This window comes from Embiotoca jacksoni, unplaced genomic scaffold (assembly GCF_022577435.1).
Source record: "Embiotoca jacksoni isolate LCO1_2020_lvr unplaced genomic scaffold, fEmbJac1.0.p SCAF_9, whole genome shotgun sequence".
Lineage (NCBI taxonomy): Eukaryota > Metazoa > Chordata > Actinopteri > Embiotocidae > Embiotoca > Embiotoca jacksoni.
The window spans coordinates 4,599,455-4,621,247 of record NW_027185447.1 but is presented as its reverse complement, the minus strand read 5'-3'; the positions used below and the strand labels follow the sequence as shown (position 1 = coordinate 4,621,247).

At 39.2% G+C, this 21,793-nt stretch overlaps 1 protein-coding gene across 5 annotated transcripts in view; it reads left to right on the top strand.

The window, feature by feature from the left end:
* The window catches only part of bsna (bassoon presynaptic cytomatrix protein a), a 164,953-nt gene that overhangs the window by 30,606 nt on the left and 112,554 nt on the right, over positions 1 to 21,793 (top strand). For all 5 annotated transcript variants that reach the window (XM_069140446.1, XM_069140444.1, XM_069140443.1 and 2 more), the window contains exon 2: positions 4,502 to 5,201. In XM_069140446.1, the coding sequence (XP_068996547.1) occupies positions 4,502 to 5,201 (700 nt within the window). The remainder of the gene's footprint in view (positions 1 to 4,501; positions 5,202 to 21,793) is intronic.

Below are 21,793 nucleotides of genomic sequence, written 5' to 3'. Positions count from 1 at the left end.
ACTGCGAGACACGCTCACACGACCCCTGTAATGCTGTGTGTGTTTTAGGGCGTTTGCGCAGTGATTGTGCTTTTGGTTTGTTTGCCCCTGTGAGCCTTTGTAGTGTGCAGTCAGCAAAATCAGGACATTTTGTTTGTTTCCCAGACGTCACTCCAGCCCCGCAAAGCCAACTGTTAGTCTTTGTTTGATCCACTGTTTTCCACAGATGAACTTTTTCAACCAAATTGAAATAGCAACACTGCTGAACACTGAAGGAGTTTCATTCAACAGAAATATGTTTTAAAAAGTTTGAAAATCACATAATTAGTGAGCTACACATGATTCATTTTAATTGACTCAGGTTTTGACCTACGAGGCTCCTGATGTCAATAGTAATGTAGCAAAGATCGATTTCTTTTTTTGTCATTGGTTCAGGACTCACAAGAGTGTTTTTGACTGATATTCTTGGTATAAGAAGGACAAACAGGGACACTTAGGGTTCACTTCTCTTTTCAAGAGCGGTAATGAAAATGTCGAGAGACGAAAAAGAAGAGATTCAACAAAGTAAGAAAAATAATCAGTGGCCATAGTGAGTGCAGGTGGAAAATATAATAGAGTGAGACATGGAGGCAAGTAGAGAGTGAGCAAAAAGAAAAGTTTAAAAAGAGACTGCAACGGAGAATGAAGTAAAAATAGAAAAGGGGGAAAAATAATCTGGAGACAGAGGGAGGTTTTCTTACAGCCAGACTGTCCACAAGAAGAAAAGCCTTCATTGAAAGGAGTAGCAGACTGGAACATTTTTCAGTCTCCATTGTGACACTGGAGCTCAATAAATCAACATTTCCAATTTCTGTGTGCACTAACCATTTAAAGTTGGTGATACACCAGGCTTCGATTCCTTCAGTCAATGACGGCATCAGGAATATCATAGCGTAGCATAGCATAGCATAGTTTAGTTTAGCTTTAGCAGTAGCTTTAGCTTTTGTAGGTGTATGTGTGATGTCACTGGAGATGGCAGTTTTCATTTTAAAGTTTCCTTCCAGGCCTGTCACACTTTGAATAATAAATTGTGTCTGATATGGTTTGTGTGTTAAAAAAAAAACCCTTAGTTATCTGGTCAGTAATTCTTACCAGACTGTATGAATATTTTTCATTGCAAAAGTTAGATTCACACGTGCGTAAGTCACCTGTTGGATCGGAATTGGTTTCCAAACCACTTCTTGATGTCATCAATCCTGCTCGCAGATACACACCTCAAACTTTCAAACAACAAACCTGACTTTGAGTGAGCTCAGAGAATCTTTTTACTTTTTACAGATACATTTGAAAACACTGCCAAACTCTGAACATAAATCTTCCACCACAATGGAGGTCAAACATCCAGGAGAAGCAGAATGGAGGGGGACTTTACCAATGTACTATACGTGATCTTTCTCTGACCTTAACCAGGTACCCTCACAGAAAAACACATTAGTTTCCCATGTTTTTCACATGGGACACGTGATCACATGTATGACACATGTTTATGATAATGTGGGGAAAATATGTGAAAAAGTTGTCATGAGGGAATCTACATGGCCTTCATGCATTATGCAAGGAAATGTTCAAAACCATGTTTTCCATTGGCAAAATAGATGTTTCACATGTATTTGGTCACATGAGTTTTTGCACATGTGAAATTCATGTGTTTTTTCTGTAAGGGTAGTTCTGCTTGCTTATTCTCACTTGCTTAAGACTATATTAGGACTTCATTAGAGGATAAACAGGAAATTCAGTTCTGTAACAAACACCCCTTTGAATGATTTCAAAACCGTATCATCTTGGAAAAAAAACTATCTACAGAGTTTTTGTTTAGAAGCTCTTTCAAAAGTTATTTCAGCTCCAACTGCAAACGAGCTGTCAGACAGATGTTTTTTTTCAAAGGTAAAAAAAACTGTGCATGAGGATCGTCTCGGCCATCTCATTACAATCATCAACTGTTATTTCACAGCTGTTTCAGAGGTACTATTCACTCGGCAACAGGGTCAAAAGCATTTCCTGTGTAGAGCCGACGTGTTCACTCTCAATCACAGAAAAAAGATGGAGGTGTGCAGCAGCTGTGGGGATTACTAACCCTGAAGTTTGAAAGTCACATTTTTATGCTGTGAGGGAAAGCTTTAGGTCAGTTACTTTTTGTAAATGTGCAGATTTAAAAAAATAAAATAAAAATTGGACACACTAAAATGAGATGAATCAAACTGAATTCATTTTAATTATGTACAGAATTTGAGATTTATGGAATCATTAAATCCAAGCTTTCCATGAGTAGGGGAATTTCAAGGAATATCAGAGAATTTAAACAAAATCCTTTCTCGTCAGGGAATTTGATCATTTCTTTTGGCCAAGTCATGGAATATCAGGGCATTTTTTAAATTTTAGTTGCCATTTATCAAAATGTAGTATTTTTTCATGCATGCAGCCATAATGTTAGTTGGGTATTGTCAATGTGTATGTTTGGTAACATTAGTGGTCACTGACAGAAATTGAAAATGTAGCTCATCAGGTTGCGAGTTAATTTGGGTTCTTGTTAGATAAATTCTTTGCCTCTGCAACCAGTATTTAGACATGTATTTCATTTCTTGCACGATTGGCGGAACCAGTAGGGCATGAGTCAGCTCGTTTTCAACAGAAATGCCGCTGTTTCCTGTCTGCTCAGCACAACTGCAGCCTGTTTTCTTTGTTCATTATAGGTCATGGAATTTCAGCTTTTTAGTCAGCAGTAATTTGACTTTGAGTGAGAACCTAGTAAATCTTTGCAAGCAAAAAAAAAAATACTCTATGTCAATCACATGCTGCAAAATAGGTCAAGAAATGTAAGTCAAATTTTACTTTCAGATGTTTACTACAGAATCACGGTGTGAATTTGAAGAAACAATTTTTTCAAACACAAGGAACACACTATTTACAGCTCATGTTGAGTTTTTGCCAACCCAGCCACAAAAAAGGAGAAATAAATATAAAGATATTTTAGTTTCAGCCTCAACTTCTTCTAATAATGATAACAATAATAACAATATTGCCCTCAGGCAAAGTTTTGTACCGATGTGCTTCCCCTCGAGTGTGTGTTTGTGCCTCCTGCCTGGAGTTCGCGCTGAATGAATGTCTAGGTGTATGTGTGCATGTCGCCTTTAACACGCAGTAGAAATATGAATTGGTGTGTGCGTGTGGCCTGTCTTTCGCTTTCTCTTATATTCCACTTTAATTTGTTGATGCCTGTGGATGTTCGGAGGTCCTTCCACAGCTCTCGGCAGCCAACAGTGAATGAATCAGTAATTATTTTGCTGGTTTTTAATGTCTTCTCTGCTGCTGTTTCTCTGGCAGTGAGGAGATAATTGAATTTGTTAGAATACAGTGACAATTATCAGGCTGGATTCTCCTGTAGTGCTCATTCATTTAATAATGCGTTCAATAAAACACAGTATTTTTTCCATTAAATACTTGGGTGGCATCAGCCACTGCTGCGTATTACATTTTCTCTTCCCCAGCAACAATTTATAACCATTCAGCAATGAATTTGTTTGAATGAATTTAAATGAACACTGACACAAACCATTTCATATGCAGACTTTGGCAAGTAACATGTTTTAGTCTGATAGGATCTGTGTGCTAAAGCTATAGAAAGCATGTTACAGTTGCACACTTTATTAACTATGATAGTCAAGCTTTCTATTCTCTCACAACACCTGCAGTTCGCAGGAGTAAGTTTACAACCATCAGTTTTGGCAGAAGTCGCAACTGTTGTTATCAGGTTTTTTTCAGCTTTAGCTAGCTAACCCACCATTAACCCACCTAACCTATGAGCATAAACAAAATGGAATGTGCTGGGTGTGAATTGGACTTTCAAAAAATATATATAATCTGTACTGCTTCTGCGGGGGAAGCTATAACCTTAATAAAAAAGCCTAATCTTATAATTGCTGATGCACTCAGACCAGTGGTCGCAAAAACGTGTGTAACTATGGTGCTGATGTTGGTATAGTGATGAAACTTGGAATTTTTACTCACGAAGGTTACAACTTCCCCCTGCTTTGTGCACGTCACGATACTGTGCAGCGCTTGTATGCAACAGAGACAATCTTGTAACGTTTTGATCCACCCATGTAGCATTACATCGTGAAATGCCTCTGGTCTCTGGAATTGACCCTGGGTTTCTACTGTAGTAACTCAGTAAGCTTTCTATCCGGATGTGCTAACATTTACAGGTCTTGTTGAGCAGACACACCTTCATCCCATTTCTCTTATATTTTTGGAGTTTTGGTTAAATTCCTAAAAAACACAGAGTATTGCTTTACAGCAGTCATTAGTCACCCACAGTCAAAGAGTTTCCGTGTTGGTATCATTGTTGTGAAGGGTGAATGAACCTCAGTTCTATTTAACCCTCTAATTATAAATTCTAATGTGATTTTATAGTTTTCCAGTATTTGTAAAGTTGTTAATTGAGTTTTAAAGTTGTCTTTTCTTTTGATTTGTCCCTCTCTTTCAGGGGTCCGATGGGTCCGATGGGTAGCCCCAAACCTGGCATGCAACAGGGAAGCCATGGAGGTGGAGGGATGGGAGGAATGGGAGGTGGCATGGGAGGAGGCATGGGAGGAGGCATGGGAGGAATGGGAGGTATGGGAGGGGGAATGGGAGGTGGAATGGGAGGCATGGGAGGAGGAGGGATAGGGGGAATGGGACGAGGAATGGGTGGAGGAGGAATAGGAGCAGGCATGGGCACTGGTGGAGGAGTTGGGTCCAGAGCCGGTGAACCCTACCGCCTGGCCACCCATGAGAGTCCAACCTCCCCACGACATATGCAGTCCAGCCAGGGGTCCAGCATGGGCCATGGTCCAGGTTCTGGCCACGGGATGGGTCACGGTCCTGCTGGATCCGGCATGGGAGGCCACGCTGGTCAAAGTCCCGGTCAGCATGCCTCCCGTCGAAACCTCCAAGTCGACTTCAGTGGTTCGGGTGGCTCCAGGACAGGCAGGTCTCCCTCTGTGTCTCCTGACCGCGGCGTGACGCCCACCTCTCCCTACTCGGTGCCACAGATCGCGCCCATGCCGAGCAGCAAACTGTGCCCAGTGTGCACCACCACAGAGCTGTCCAACCCACCGGCTGTACCCAACTACAACACCTGCACCCAGTGTAAGGCCACCGTCTGTAATCAGTGTGGCTTCAACCCCAACCCTCACCTCACTGAGGTAGGTCAAGTTTGACACAGAGCTGTGTGTCTGCATGTGTGTGTGTGTGTGTGTGTGTGTGTGTGGAAGAGTGTTATAGTTTTCCATCTGCAGAAATGTTATAATGGTTTATAGTGTGAGATTAAGTGTTTGGGTATGGATATAATTTAACCCTGTCAACAGCCAGAAGTCAAAGTTTTATTTTCAAATGCCAAACAACAGGGAAAAAAAATAAAGTGTGAATGTTTGAGGAAATGATCCAGCAGAGACGGATTGGATAAAGATTGTGTCTGGTGTGCTACTTGAGTCTACTTGAGGAAGGACAGAAAGATATAGAGAAGGTTTTACTTTGGCAGGAGCTCCTTTGGTTTTTCGTGCCAATCATGCATGTTTGACTTGAATGAGACTAAACTGAAGTGAGTGGATGAAGTGAACGAGTCAGTGCAGCGAAAGCGATGGAAGAAGTGGGAGAGATGGTTTGAGGCGAGGGAGATAAACGAGGTCAGAGAGACAGAGACAGAGCAGAAATGCCATGTGGAAATCCATTTAAACAAATTTATTCTTTCCCAAAAATCTATGTATGTATTTCATTAAAAATAGAAAATAGTATAGAGGTATAGAGGTTGTGTTGGGGACTTTGTCCTGAAGGTTGTCCGTGTGGGTTTATGATAGACAGTGAGTGTATGGAGTCGGCAAGTGGCAGTAATTCCTTGCTGAGGCTCTACCAGAATCTCTATTATTGGGCCGTGGCAAGACACATGGGTCATGATAGTGTGTGTGTGTGTGTGTGTGTGTGTGTGCGTGCGTGCGTGCGTGCGTGTTTGTGTATGTGTTTGTACTGTACTCGGGTGACGTGAAGACAGAAAGCCAAACACTACACTACTTTGCATTTAAAAAGAAATAGAGGGGGAAGTAGATGGAGAAGTAAATAAAGAAAGGAACGATTAATGTGACTGTAAAGTTCTTCAGAGGTGGATGGATAGAGGGAGGAGGAGGGAGGAGGTTTACGCTTGCCTTTGGTGATGGGTTCCAGCATCTGGTGACAAAAACCCAACCTCAGTTCCCCTGGGAACACAGGAAAGCCTTCAGAGAACACAACCACACTAGCTGGGTGCATCAGCATTAGTCTACGTCTGATATATTAGCCACGCTGACACCCATTGATTCCACACCGATGTCAGGTCCAGGGGATTTCATTGGCAGATAGCAATATAAACACTCTGCTTGATTAAACAAACAACTGTGGCTGTGTTGTTGTGTCACATTTTTCATTTGCCTTGGCACCAGAATCGTCCATGTGTACCTGGTACATCATTCACCCTGATACTCCATGCTAACAAATTAGCACAGTAAATGGCTGTTAATATCCAAGGGTAGAACACTGATATACTGTGCTGGTAATTATAAGTCTTTTCTAAATTTTCTATTTGTGGTATTCTTCTGATTCGTACTGTACATTCTGAAAATTATAAAGAATTAGTCTAATGTAGTAACTGTGCAATCCAGTTCACTATTAGTGATACTTAGTATTATCGTACTATGTATGCCATGTCAAGTCAAGTCAAACTTAATTATATAGCACATTTAAATACAACAACAGATGCCCAAAGTGCTGCACAAAATCAAAGACTTAAAATAATTAAGCCATTCTATGTGCAGTAATAGTTTCTGTTCAATATGTTTGTGCAATCTCACTTTATACTAATATTGTTATTTTCTATTTTATTCTATTACGTGTACATACTTAATTTATTAGGTTAGAAGCTAAAATCCTGTCTGTGATTGTTGTATGATTAAATGCACAGCCCTTTTTCCAGAAATAAGGTACTTCTCATTTTCTTTACTTATACACAGCATTTTTAAAAGAATTAGAAGTTAAGTTGGTGCTAGTGCTTAAATAATATTTAGGTAAAACATGGATGATTTTGGTGCTTGCATTCAGCAGGATGTGAGTTTCCCCCAAATTCTTAGCAATCCGTTTTAACTTAAACATTTGAGTCATTCTTAGCGCAGCATGCCATGAAGGTTGCCTGCAATATGCCTACTGTATTTACAGTATGGCAGCTCCTGTTGGCTCATGTAGGATTATCTTTAAGACCAAACTTTGATCTCTGCTCATGTACACATGCTTGTACATGGAGTCCTGTGTGTGTGTGTGTGTGTGTGTGTGTGTGTGTGTGTGTGTGTGTGTGTGTGTGTGTGTGTGTGCATGATAGAGAGAGAAAGAGTTGGAGACAGAGTGAGCACTACAGGTTAATAATGGTGGATAATGCTAATGAAGTGCACAGAGGAGGGAAATGGTAAGTCTCTGATTTAGGGATTTATGCTGCAGTTGTGATAGATTAAAACACAAACGTACACACATCACATTTATATAGGCACAGACGGACATATGCACACACACACGAGCACACACACATACACATCTCTCTATCTTTGTGAGGACACTCATTGACATAATGCATTCCCACTCACTACAACCTCGACCTGCTTCTAACCTGAATCCTTTTAACAGACCTTTTAAGAAAATACCCTCATTACAACAGCTTCCAACTAAAAACTGTACACACAAACATAGGCCACACACACACACATCAAAACACTCCCACTTGGCTCAACATAATTCATGCATGAAGCCTGTGCAATAAATTGTGATGTTAATTAACTGAGGGAACCCACAGGGATTTCCTGTAGGCCAAAATGGAAAACATAACACAACAGCATAAAACCCAATCATCACCTTGGTTTAAAAAGAAAACTTTTTCTGTTCCTCTCGCACACACCTGTATAGGTGCAAAGAGGTAAAATGCTGATATATTTTCAAAAATTATGTTAAAATATTTTTCACAAATGTTTCCTGCACATAAAGCTGTGCTGAATTTGATTACCAACCCCTCCATCTTGTGCAGATTAATGCACTGGTCCTGCTATTGTTTGGGTTGGTATGAATTATGGATTAGCTCTGTGCTCCTATTAAGATTCACTATCTTCTCTATCATTGTCCTTGTTAATCAATGTTCCCTCAATCCTGGCAATGTAATAAACCGCCACCCCCGCAAACCTTATTACTGCAATGCGGTTTACAACATTAAGGAGACTTAACCCAATGGCTATATGAGATTAATACGTATTAGCATGTCACGTATGCCTATTTACATCATTGAGTTTGCAATAAGGTGATAAGAATACACATTAATAAGTGCCAATTTAAATATTATGCTCCATCCCAATTTATGTTGCGCAATGCAAACATTGTCAAGTATTAATTATTCAAACAAATTTGGGGGATTTTGTTTCATTAACATTTACCCAGAGTGATGATGTCATGATGACAAATTTCATGTTTAAAGTGGTGACTTATGAGTCCCAATTCATTTGAAGGAGCATTTCAAATCTATATTTTCAGAGGAAAGAACTATAGTAAAAGACTTTAAAAATGTTACAAACTGTTTTGCCCCCCACCAAAATATCTACAAACACTTCCTTCAGTTCAACGTGGCAGGGCTCCAGCCTTGTTGTGTCTGCAGCTATGGATTAAAATTTAAACTGAAAATTATCCATTATTATCAATGTACTGTGTGTCCTGGTAATCTAAACAGCACGAGGCTCCATATCTGTCGCACTATGCTCTGATTCAATTTGCATCAGATAACATTTAGCAGACAGGCGAGCCAAAGAGATTATTTTATATAAACAATCAGGTACGTTTCATTCAGTGTTTAACAAACACAAAGACACACATGTAGTCCTTGAAAAGTGTTTGTTTCTCATGTTTTAACTATACTGACTTGATTGAAGGAAAAGATAGCTCTAGATTGAAAAATATCAAAAGGAGGTAAACAAAAGAACTTTGAGCTACATTTCCTGCATGAAAGGTGCCATACAAATAAAGTTGATTATATTATTATTAAAATGATAGAATGATAATTTCTCCACTTTCTTTACATCTCTGTGTTGAGGGCCCATCACCTCGTACTGTCTAGAATTACAGATGAATACTTTCCCTCAGTCTCCTCTATCATTATCGTAGTTAATCAATGTACTACCCGTCCTGGCAATCTAATAAGCAATGCCAGCGTCCATATCTTGTTACGTCCTGACACCTTTTGCATCAGATAACAGTTAGAGGACTAAACCAGGAGAGTGACACCAATTATCCAGCCGAAGATGAGAATCAGAGAGAGATTATTATCGATGTGTCTAATTCAGGAAGGGTGGCATTTATGAAACTTGGCTTTCATGGTGTTAATTGACCTTAATGTCCAGTGATGAGCCACTGGATTTGAGGAATTACCGAAAGATATATACAGTAGATTATAGTATCATGTCACAGATCTGCGTGCAAACAGAAACAAGATTAAACATACAGTACAAGATACAATACAACATGGGAGCTAACAGACAAATCATGCTCTGGATATGTTGAGAACTCTTTCTGCAAGACAAATCAAAATACCAAAACACCTATCAAAATTATTTTCAAAATGGTAAATTAAGAATTTGTTGCAGAAGCACGAGAGAGACTGGATACATATAGAAATCACATGAACTGCTGTAGGTTGAAGTATACTGAAAATTCACAATGATAAAAAGAGTGATGACTGTACAGTGACTCCAAACCACAAATTTATTGAAGGTATGTTGATGCAAATTTTCTGTCAGACTGTATAAAACACTTGTCTTGCACATATTTCACTGAAAAAAGGGTTTTACATCATGTCAGCTGCAGTGCTTTAAGGTGGTAATATCAGTCTGTTGGTCGGTTAGTCCACCACTTTGATCCAGTCTGAAATATATCAACAACCATTGGATGGATCGGGTGGATAGCCATCTATGGTGCTGAGAGGATGAATCCTGCTGACTTTAGTGATCCTCTGATTTTTCTATCAGCACCACAGACAGGTCAAAATTGTATTAATTCAGTGAAATATATCAACATCTTGATGTTGGATTGTCAAGAAATGTTGGTGAAACATTCCAGACAATCACTCTTAACGACTTTGGTGTTTTTTGTTTTTTTGTTTTTTTTTAACACCGTCAGAGGTTGACATACAAAGGCAATGTCTTAATAACTACTCTGAGGATTTCTATGGTGTTTATGGCAGAATTACCAATTTCCTTCAATCTGAAATAATACACCTTTTATAATCCCTGAATTTTTTTATCCAGTGCCATCAGCAGGTCAAAACTTTAGATTTAGATTTAGATTTGTCCAGTACTTTGGTTTTTGACAAAAAAACCCTGCAAAACCAATGACATCCACCTCAGCAATACATTATTATAAATGCCTATTAACAAAGGTTAGCATACTAACATTAAGTTATACCCTAATTAAGATTGTGAACTTGGCAAATGTATGTGCTAAACATTAGTGTGTAACTATGAACACATTAGCACATTTATAGCATTAGAATCGAGGTCAAAGCCAAATGTACAGTTTTACAGAGTGAACAGCACAAATGTTGACACATGCGTGATTTGTCTTTAACTCCAGATCATCAGTTTGGTCATAAATGTTTATCACAAAATCATGAAGGTATTTTGCAGTTAAAGATACGAGTCAATTTAACTTATTCATGTTTAAAATTGGAATCTTCTGCGTTTTAGAAATGCATACTGCAAAATTACAGGTAGTATTTTTCTCTCTAAAATGGATTAGTAGCATCTTGGAATGAACTAGATGAACCCCTGTTCATTTGATGTTTTGTGTGCTGGCGTTGTCAGTTTAGCGCCTTAAAAGGATAAACCCAGAGTGTTGCAGCTCTCATGAATATGGATGAGGGATATTGAAACACCCACACGACATGTATTTGCAGCTCATTTATGTGCGGTATCCAGTCCTTGAAAAAGTACACCTGGGAGAGACGTGTTGGTTCACGTCTGAATACAGAGCATAGAAATTATTTGCAGATGTGTTGCAGGCTGTCCCCTTTTCCAGATGTTCTGGAGATTAGATTGGGAAAACAATAAATTAAATAGGTCCGGAGAGTTTTTGATCCGTGGGTTGCAGTTTTAGTCAAACAAAGATTTATAACCTCATCTCATCTTTAGATTTCAGGCCACATATAGATTGATATCTTCTCATGTAATAGAGACATGTAAAAGTGTAACATTTACGATATAACTAATGTGACAGCTACTGTATATTACAGATAAACCCTGGCTCTTTGATTGCAGAGAGACGGAGGCAGAAATTATTGCAGGAATGCAACCTGTGGGCTGATTTTGGTTGGTGTAAATGTGACAGTTGAAATGATCTTACTGTGAGAAATGTGATCATGTTTCTCCCAAAAGAAGCCAAACTTCATACTTTGTAAAATATTGTTTAAACACAAGCAGATGGACTGTAAAATATTTCCAAATATTTAATTTAAGAACTCTCTCATCAAAGTAATTAGACAAGATTACAAATCTGGCAAAATATCTTTTAGTATTTGACAGTCGTGCTATGCACATATTTTTTTTTATCTGTACCAACATAATATTCAGCCCTACTACTTCATTGATCTTTATCAGTTGCCTAAAATAATCTAACTTGGAGTCAGGCTGAGTTGGTGGGAGGAAGAGACAAACATGAGAACTGACAATTTTTGCCTGAGACATTTGTCAATTAAGGCAAAACACACACCTACGTACACTGCAAAACTTTCTGTAATTTGTATAATATTTTCAAGGGCTCAAACTCTTTAGCGAGAAACCAATGCCGGAAAAGTGAAGTTACCTACTGAATGCTTAATATCTTGTGGAAATAAATCAATAACTTTTGAAAAATGAGCAACTTATTTATTTCCACTTTGCTCCTTGACTAAAAGATTCTGTACTGCTTTTTTTTTTTTTTTCCAACATGTTAATCGCTCTCAGCTAAATGATGTCATTTTATGTCAAATGAGATCAGCCTGCATGAAAATGCATGATCAGCCAGCCTGTGGTCACACAAACTGATGCATCGATCACTTTATTTTAGCTTTATTGTTGCAGATATCTTGATACAAGTGACTTAATTCAATTAGTGAAAGGAATTCAATGCATGTAATTTTTGTTAGGCACTTAGCCAAAGTGCCTTGAGGAGAAACTATTGTAAATTATTCACCACTTCTTGCATTACGTGTGGCATTACAATAATGTTTTTTTACTTTGTACATTGCTCACTTAAATTGTATTTACTTAGTACATCCTCATAAATAACACATAACTATAATACTATGAACACTATGAAAATAAATCCCAGACTAGTAACACTTTCACAGTAAAAGGAGGCCTGTATCATAGCAGTTAAATTGACATATGTTTACATATTTTGAAATAGACAACTGGTTATATAGAAGTAGATATTAGTTAATGTTCATACTTCATTTCTGAGAGTTTCTTTGCATCACACTCTGATTACCTGCACTTGTTAGTCGGCTACTTGAACCTGTTTACCTCCCAGAAAGTTGGCTTTTGAGCCACAGCACTTTGCAGATAAATATGAGCAAAGGCAGCCATCACCAGATGTTTGCAGCTTTTGCTAAAAAAAAAAAATTGTCCAGTTGTTTATTCAAGTGTCATCTATAATTAACAGTTAATTTCTACAGCTGATTAAACGTAACGTAAAATAAGTGGAACTAAAAAGGTCATGAAGGTTTGATTTCTTGTCGCCACTCTTTTAAACACCGACTTGGCCTCGGCTACCTGCATCTATCTCTCTCTTGTCGCTCAGCTAAATCTTTTGGCAGCATGTCTTCCTCCCTGTAGCCTGTGTGTTGTTCAACAGACTGCGTACTAATTTTAGACTCAGCGTGCACATAGGGCTGCTGATAGAAATGTATGTATGTATGTGTATATGAGTGTGTGCGCTTTGGATCAATTCGTTTTCGGTGAAATCTGTAGATTGTGCTTCTTTCTTCCCTCCTCTCTAATCAAAGCACCTGCCTGCCACATTGTGTGTGACTTCATTGTGCTCAGTGATCAGTAACACACACATTTTTTTTAAATTTAGTTTTCCTGTGACTGCAGATTAAAAAACATTTATCCGTCACTGGTGATTTACTGATAATTGAAGGCTCATTAGAAAAAGTAACAAGTAAAAACCTCTGTACTGCTTAGATACAGATCGGTACTGCATTAACAGAAGGTTTTACTTCTTGGGGAGCAGTTAAGGCTAAAACCATGATCAAAGTGGGTGTGGATCTCGATGTATTTTGCAGTGATTTAGCTTTGATCACCGATTTTTGAATAAAATATAAAAAAATTCAAATATTAGATTTTATTTGATCTGATGCTGCCACAACAAAAGAGTCTGCTGTAAGAAATACCTTGTAGGTGTGTGTACAACCTCCATGTGGATGCTTTACTCACTGATTGTTGGCTCTATCCCTCCATCTTGACTTCATGTTGAAACAGAGAAAGAACAATAAATTGAGAAGGTGACGGAGGTAAAATCTCATCCATCTGTCCACATAATCCTCCTTCCACACCTCTCTCTCTCTCTTTATTCATCCGGCTTCTGCAATCAGTCGATGAAATGAGGCAGACATTCACAATCTGCAGGTGCCTTTTTCATGCAAATGGCTCAGAGTAAATCAAGTGAAAGTAAAGGAAAAATAGGAAGCAGGCATGGTGGCGTTGATACATCATTGTTAGTTCTAGCTAAAATAAGTTTGGGTGATGGCACCCTGTGTCAGGTGTCATCTCACATGGGTGAAACGACCGGCATACATACAGTCCCTCCATGATTTGCAGTGTTGTGATCAAAAATGTTTAATTTTGCGCCGACTTTTCTCAAGATTTGTGATGTAATTTGCAGAATTTTGAGGGAGGTTTTGCAGTAAAATTGTGAGAATTGGGAAAAAAAAAATTGAAATACATTTAACAACCTGATAAACAGTAATATAATAATTTCTGCAGTTTCTGCAATGCACATCACAGAAATATTTTACTAATCTTTTTTTAGATTTCTTTTTTTAACTTTGAGAGCCATTGTTACGAGGTGGTGTTTGAACAAACTCAAATGCGCACACACAGCAGATGACTTGATAGAGCGCAGATTTATTCTCTCCTGATATACTGGCAGGTGGTGATTACTGGAATGACAACCAGCTGTGTCAGCTGAATGAGGCGTGGTAGTGGGAGGTGACGGGAGGCGGGCAGTGGAATGAATCTACACCATCCAGACACCAGAACAGAGAACACACGACAGACAAAAACAAACAGGGACAGAGATAGGAAACATGAGGAAAAGGGTGATCGGGGAAACAGAGGAACGACAAACAGGGACAAGTGGAGATCCTGATGGTTTGGTTTAAAGGTACAAAAAAAAAAAAAATTCCCAAAAGTGACTTCGCTTTAAAAAAAAAAATTACAATATGTGACCGTAATATACAAGACAAAGGCTACATCTGCGGTCAAAATAGAGGATTCAAATTCTTTTCAAATAAGATTAAGATAACACACAGGCCTACTGTATGCAAAAAAAAATAAAAAATACAACGTGCAGTCTCTTATGGCTGGAAGTAAACTAATTAAAAATATTTCACATTCCCATGATAAGACCACATTTCCCACAAACCAACCAGTCACCTGTGGTTTAATCATGAGAGAAGAGGAAGCAGAGCCTTGCTGATTGTAAGAGAGGACTTATTTTTGTTAATGATGCAAGTTTTGTTCGGAAACGTTACTTTATGCTGTCAGACTTTCAGCAGTGTCTGTTGAGTACATTATTTGCAAAATGAATCACAAGAATTTAGCAAAATGGCAAATAAATTCAAGCAATCTTGTGAACATTGCTTGAACTGTGACATTTTGTCGACGTTTAAAACACACGTATTCCACCTTTCTACGGCAACACAGTAAACATGCCCGCTGCTGAAAGAGATCCTTTGTCGGGAAAATGTTTGGCACTTAAACAAATAACTCAATGCTGTCGTTTGTCTGGTGAAGACAAAGACCTCTGGTTGTATGACTGTAGATGCATTATTACTGATTCTCAGTATTCAATCTCTCACTGTTTGCCTTGTGCTATGACAATGTGTGAATGAGTATGAGAGGAAGGCGGAGAGAGAGTAGGTGTTACAGTGCGAGAAAAGGCTAGAGACACTAACAACGACATTTACAGCAGGAGAGGAAATGAAAACAAACGAGGAGAGAAAAAGAGAAACAGAAGAGGTTACAAGAAAAAACAAAACAGCAGCAGTGGCAGACAGCTTCATGAATATAGACCAAATTATCATTACAGCAGTTGACTGGGGACATCTGATGTTTTCACCATAGATGATGTCTGATACAGGGAACATTCCAGTCCATTTCACTTTCTATTTCAGTCCATCGTCATGCCCAATTAATACCCACAGCGCACAATTACAAAAGGCAACATTACCATCATTAGCAGAACTTCACATATACCGCGCTGAATCCTCATGCATACACAACTCCACCTGGGAGCATTTAAAGACAACTTTTCTGACAAATGAAGAAAAAAACTGTTAGTGGAAATAATTACTAAACATTATGAAAATAACTTTCTGGTAATGTTTTATTGGAAAAGAAAATTAAAATAATTATTTTGTGGTTTCTGTAAAAAAAAGAAACTAACAAATTGGATCGAAGATATAAACTTATAAAGCTTTAAATGCTTTATAATCAATATATTTTCAACACATAGGCCTACGTTTTGCACAGAAAAGGGCAGTCTCTTAGAGCTGGAAGTGCAGAAAATGATTTAACATTCCTTTTTCCCATGATAAAACCACATTTTCAACAACCCTATCAGTCCTGGTTTCCCTGCTTGTTCAGGTTTTTCCAATTAGCTTGCAGGCAGTTTTGATGGTGAGAGGAGAAGGAGCAAAGCCTTGCTGATTATAAATGATGGGTTATTATGCCATAATAATTTCAGCAGAGTGTCTGTTCAGTAAATGTTTTGTGGAAAAGTCACAGAGAATTTTGAAAAATTGTAAGCGCCTGCAAATATTGTGAAGATTGCTGGCTAGCGTTAATTATTGCGTTTGCGATTTCCTGGAAGGATTCAATAAATAGATACATGCAAAAAAGTGAATGTTTCATGAAACCGACACTGCTGACATCATGTATCGACATCTGAGTCTGTTCTTTGAATGGATGAACGCTCTGAGTTACTGAGAGCTCCAAATAAGCAAATGGGTGGATAAACTTCCATGCACAGACTCAAAAGTAATTTTACAGCCAAATAATGTCCTACCTCTGCACTGTGGCCAGAAGGAGCACACTACACACACACCTCCAGTTTCAAGATTAATCTATTAAAAATACACATCCAAAGGTAATAATGGGTGCTAAAACAGGCAGAGGAACAACAACACATTGCAGGTGCATTGGGTAAAGTTTCCGGGAACAAGTCTTTACAATAATCTGTCATGGTCTGTGAAAGTAATTCTCTGTAATCCAACCATAATTTACCGTCTAAATCTAATTCAATAGTGCAGTGTAAATAGATGAAATGCCAGCTAAGCCATGAGACAAATTCAAATCCACAATGTGTTAAGTATACACACCCGGCAGTGTGTGTGGGGCTTCAATGGTGGCCGTCGTGTTCCTGATAGCAGTCCCGCTGATAATAATAATAATAATAATAATAATAATAAAAACTAATGACACAGGTTACCTGAATGACACTTTGGTAATTACCTCTTACATTTCTCGCTAACGACATAATATATTTATCATCCTAATGGCAATTTCCCCCGAGAGGAATGGAACCGGTCGAACAAAAACAACCACGGTTCCCTCCGTAATGACGGACACGACCACGGTCACCGAAATGAGAGGATGTATTTTCATCACCGGAGACGGAGGATAATGATTATAATTCAGACAACACCTAGTACTGAGATAAACATAGTGCCCGGTGACAGCTCATCACAGGACAATTGTGTGCTTCTGTCGCTTCATGCTTCCCAAGTTTTTATGTATGTTAGAGCATACATGGAAGTCTCTACAGAACATTAATATCAGATACTGAATAACAAGGCAAAAGTACCTTTTAATAAACTTAACCTAAATACAATTAAAAATTCTTGCATGCAAATGTTTCCCAAAAATATTTCAGTGTGCGCTCTGAAATTGAATTTATGTGAAGGACTTTTATTTTGACAGGATTTTCCACAGAAACCTCGTTATCATAGTACAAATGCAAATACATACTGCTGCTGAAGTCCTCAGAATTGCTCCAGAATAACTCCATCGGATGAAACCAAGGCAAATTTATTACCATGGTAGCCTGTTGTTTTCAAGGCAAAATGTAAACGACAAACTCTCAGTTTGAACTGTCTGAAAGCTCCCAACCAATAGCAGTAATCCTAATGGAAACACTGGCTTAGGTGAAATCATAACGGCAGACCAAAAAAAAAAACAGTCACAACTAATTTATAATTGTCATTGCGCGTTGCCGCTGCCAGTGAAAATTTAAAGTGATTGCCTGAATCCAGACATGCAATTAAGTTTCATTTTAAGTGGTGAAAGTAATCACTTTTCTGACACTACATCTCCACTTTGCTAAAATGTTGGAAAAGCAATTTCCAAGCAGTGTTGGAAATGTTCTTTCCCCCCCCTCTTCTTTCCCCTCAACTAACTACTAGAAAAGGAGCAGACTTTTTCCATCCATGACTGACTCAGTCTTCCTTCCTTCTTGGCATTTGAGGTCCCTATTTCACTCCTCCTCCTCGCTTCCTAATGTGCCTTCCACCTTTTATCCGCCCTTTCTAGCTTGCTGTCTGCCTCTCACTCTCTCACTCCACTTATCTTCAGCATCTCTCCTCCCTTTCCCTCTTTTCCCTCAAAAAGGAAGCGGTCTGTCATGCACGGCTGTCCATGAGTGAGCGGCGAATCAAAAGCCCCGCTATCGGCATAAACCTCCACCAAGCAGCAGAAATCCTATTTGAAGGCCTCCAGTTGCACTGACAGCTCAGTGTATGCACACACAGACATATACAGTATACACACACACACACACACACACACACACACACACACACACACTCATAAAGTATGGCTATGAGCAAATCTCCATGATGAGAGGAAGGTATATATTGAATATAAATGACCATATTAAGTGTCATTCTACCTGCATATGGTATCAGCACGTACTGTTCAAAGGATGTGATGACCAACCAGAGGACCTTTCCTCACTGTAACCAGAGCCGATAGGTCGATTGTTCTGTACTGACAGAGAACGGCTCAATGAAAAGATTAATTTGATTAGTTAGATAAAGGGATTAATTAGTTTAATTATAATCCAGCCGAAAAACAAGCGACTTTGGAATCGCACCAGTGTTCATCTCTTTCATCAGGTCTTTCTTTACCAGGCCTGCTGTTTCAAACCCTCTGTGGAGCGAGCAGATAAGGTGTATGTAATTGTATACTGCACCTGACTTGCTCACTAGCTAATAACAATGGATACATTATGGACATGGACCTTTTTTCTCTGACCGCACATATTTCACATTTTGCAAAACAAAAGGTCGGGTGTAATTCTCATCAGTTTGACTTTTGGAGAGACAATTAAGCCGGTCAAGTAGATCAGATTATTGCTCCATCTGAAGCTAGAAGTTTAAGGCCTTTCCACACCCGGGAAAGTTTTTTTTTTTTTTTTTTTATGCGATTAAGTAAGTCAATATATTTTGTTGAACTGGTGTTTTCGTCATGAGTACTTCACACAGATCAGGAATATTAAATGGAGAAAAAAGGTTTGTTAAATCCCTGTTGGGCAGTCACCAAAATCATGTGAAAGCTGACTTATGGTTGGAGGAATAAGAGCAGCAGATCAGTACACTAATTTAGTTACCTCACTCACAAGCATTAGCCAGTCAGGCTACTGGAACAGTTTCAGTTATTGAAAGATAAACAAAAACCCCTACCTTTTAATGTGCAGATGTATCTACTAGAAGTTTTTTCATATGTTTCACTCTATAAATCAAGAACAAAAGCATATCCCATATGAAACTAAGTACACAGTACATAAAGTAAATGATGAAGTAGACCCTTTTTTTTTTACTCATTTCCATTTGTAATATGATAAGTATTATCGAACTACTTCTGTTTTTTTTCTAAAACGTAAAACACATAACGTCTTGTGTATCACAGGCCTTGCCTTTAAAACAGGCTTTAGAATAATAAAATACCAGATAGATAAGTAGCGTAAAAGATATAATGGCCTGCCAATAGGCTTTATTAATGGGCTCTACATGTACAAATATTCCATGTACAAATATTCCATATACAATTTTGTAGGACACGTTTATCCTTGCCCGACTCTCTCTGACTGTGAGAGGCCCCGTTGGGACGAACACCTCTCACCCTGCCTGTGTTACTGCACTGTTCTCTCAAATTAGCTGCACAGGAGCACACTTTTTAAATCATCTGCAGTCTTGGTGGAACTCTTCTATTTCCCGTTTGTCTACCTCAGCTTCACTTTGAGTCCTCACATTTCTTTCACACCCTGACAGGCGAACATGACTGTTGCCAACGGAAAAGTGTCTGTATCTGTGACACATGTTTGTGTGTGTTTGTATGCTGGGATGGCGAGCGATGCTTTATGTCCCCATGTGTGAAGCTCCGTGGGCATGTCCGGACATCAAGGCGGAGAAATCTGCTGGGAGAAACCGCGATGGCAACAGCATGCTCGGAGCCACCGGGGGACACACGCTGTACATGCAAACACAGAAAACAAACAGGCATGTACAGTAACACAAAATCAGGCAAATGCTGGCAACATAACTAACGTACATAAATAATGAGAGCATTTCCTTCAGTCTTTTTTCACTGTCTTTGATCTCTTTTTTGTCTGTTTTCACAGAGCTCACTCATAGCTTGCACTATTTTGTTTACTTCGGTCTAGTTATTGAGCCTGTTTTTTGTTTTGTTTTGTTTTTTAGGTATTGTGCATACAAATGACAGTTTCTGGAAATGGTTTATTTCTGTTCCTGCTTCTAGGAATACCTCAAAAGCAACAGATAAACAAAACAGCAGCAGACTGCCATTGCTCTCTGTCCTGGAACAAGTGATCAATAGATGTTGATAGAAATGATGGGGGGGTCAAGGTGGATTCAAGATGAAGTGAATTTGGAAGGTTGAACTTGGTTTGTTATTGAACAAATGTGAATTGGTCATTAATATACAAACCTACTGGAGTTCGGATGCCTTTCTTTCTCCACATTTCAGACACCCTGTCTAACTGCCTGTTCAACAGAAGGCTGGGTTGTCTGTGTTTGGCCCATACACATTTAACAGGAAGTGAGTTAAAGTGCCCAGTTACCACAACGAACCTGCAGTTAGCGTCAATTGTGGATGAACTTTGGGTGAAAAGGTGCAGACTTACAGAATAGGATGACATTTAGCTGTGACTGTTGAAGGTGACTGTTGGAGCTGTGAAATCCAGATAGACCTGAGTTTCCTTTCTGCTGTGTGGCTTTAACGAGTTGCTGAATACTTTTACTTGCCTTTGGTGGTGCACATGAATTCTGGCAAGGAAGTATACAGAGTGCATAAGCTCCTTGTTTGTCAGCATTTGCAGCTCTTCCCAAAAGCTGGATTCCATTCATCCGTCACCTCCACGTTGAAGTCAGAGATGAAGATGGTCTGATTTCCGTATTCCACTGAGGGCCGTCTGCCGAGCAGCAGAACCTTTTCTTAATCCTGTGCGAGGAGCATTTGTGCAATTAACATGTGGAGTTTGGATCCTTTGGGTGCTTTAGGCACTTCTATGCTTCATAAAGTTGTCCTCCCCTAGCAGCTTGGTAATCAGGTGGAAGATGAAATCTCTCAGTACTTCTTTCCCATCCTTTTCTGTCATCAATTTCCAGATCTGAAAGCTTGGACTGGGGCTCAGCGAGCGAGGTTTTAACTGTGTGAAGTTGATGCTTGTGGTCGGCAGTTTGGTTATCAGTTGTTTTTTGCTGGGCGACCAGATTCTAGAAAGTCTGCTCAAGCTTGTCAAACCAATCTTGTTTCCTTACAGATGACAGATAGACGGAGAAGTGATTTGGTTCTTCACACAAGTTGGGACTTTATTGATGTTGCTTAGGATGAAACCAACCTAAACGACATTTGTACGGGCAATAGCGCTAAGACAGTGGTGGGCTTTAAATGAAGAGGTCGGGTGTCGGACAAAAGGTAGGCCTTAAAAACAGGTGCAGAACAGTTCCCTGTTTCTGGATGTTTATTGGCATTGGGGAAATCTTTGATTACAGCAAACACCAATGTTACAGCCTGCAGTCCGTTTTGTTGTCATTGTATAAATTTCCCTCTAAATAGCAGAAAGGGGTTACTGGAAATGCGTGTGTCACTGTAAGGCCAGTTCAGGATTATCTCTTAATATAGCCCTGCGGAAGTATCACAGTGATAGCGGCCCTGTGTTTCTCTGTGTGTGTGTGTGTGTGTGTGTGCGTGTGTGTGTGTGTGTGTGTGTGTGTGTGCGTGTGTGTGTGCGTGTGTGTGTGCGTGCGTGTGCGTGCGTGTGCGTGCGTGTGTGCGCGTGTGCGTGCGCGCGCCTGTTCTGCCTCTTTAACCTGGCACTGGTTAAAGCCGAGGCTGCTTGGCAGAGGAAGCTACTGGTGAAACAAAAATAAATAGAAACGGAAAACAAAAGCTGATCATAGAGCTGAATG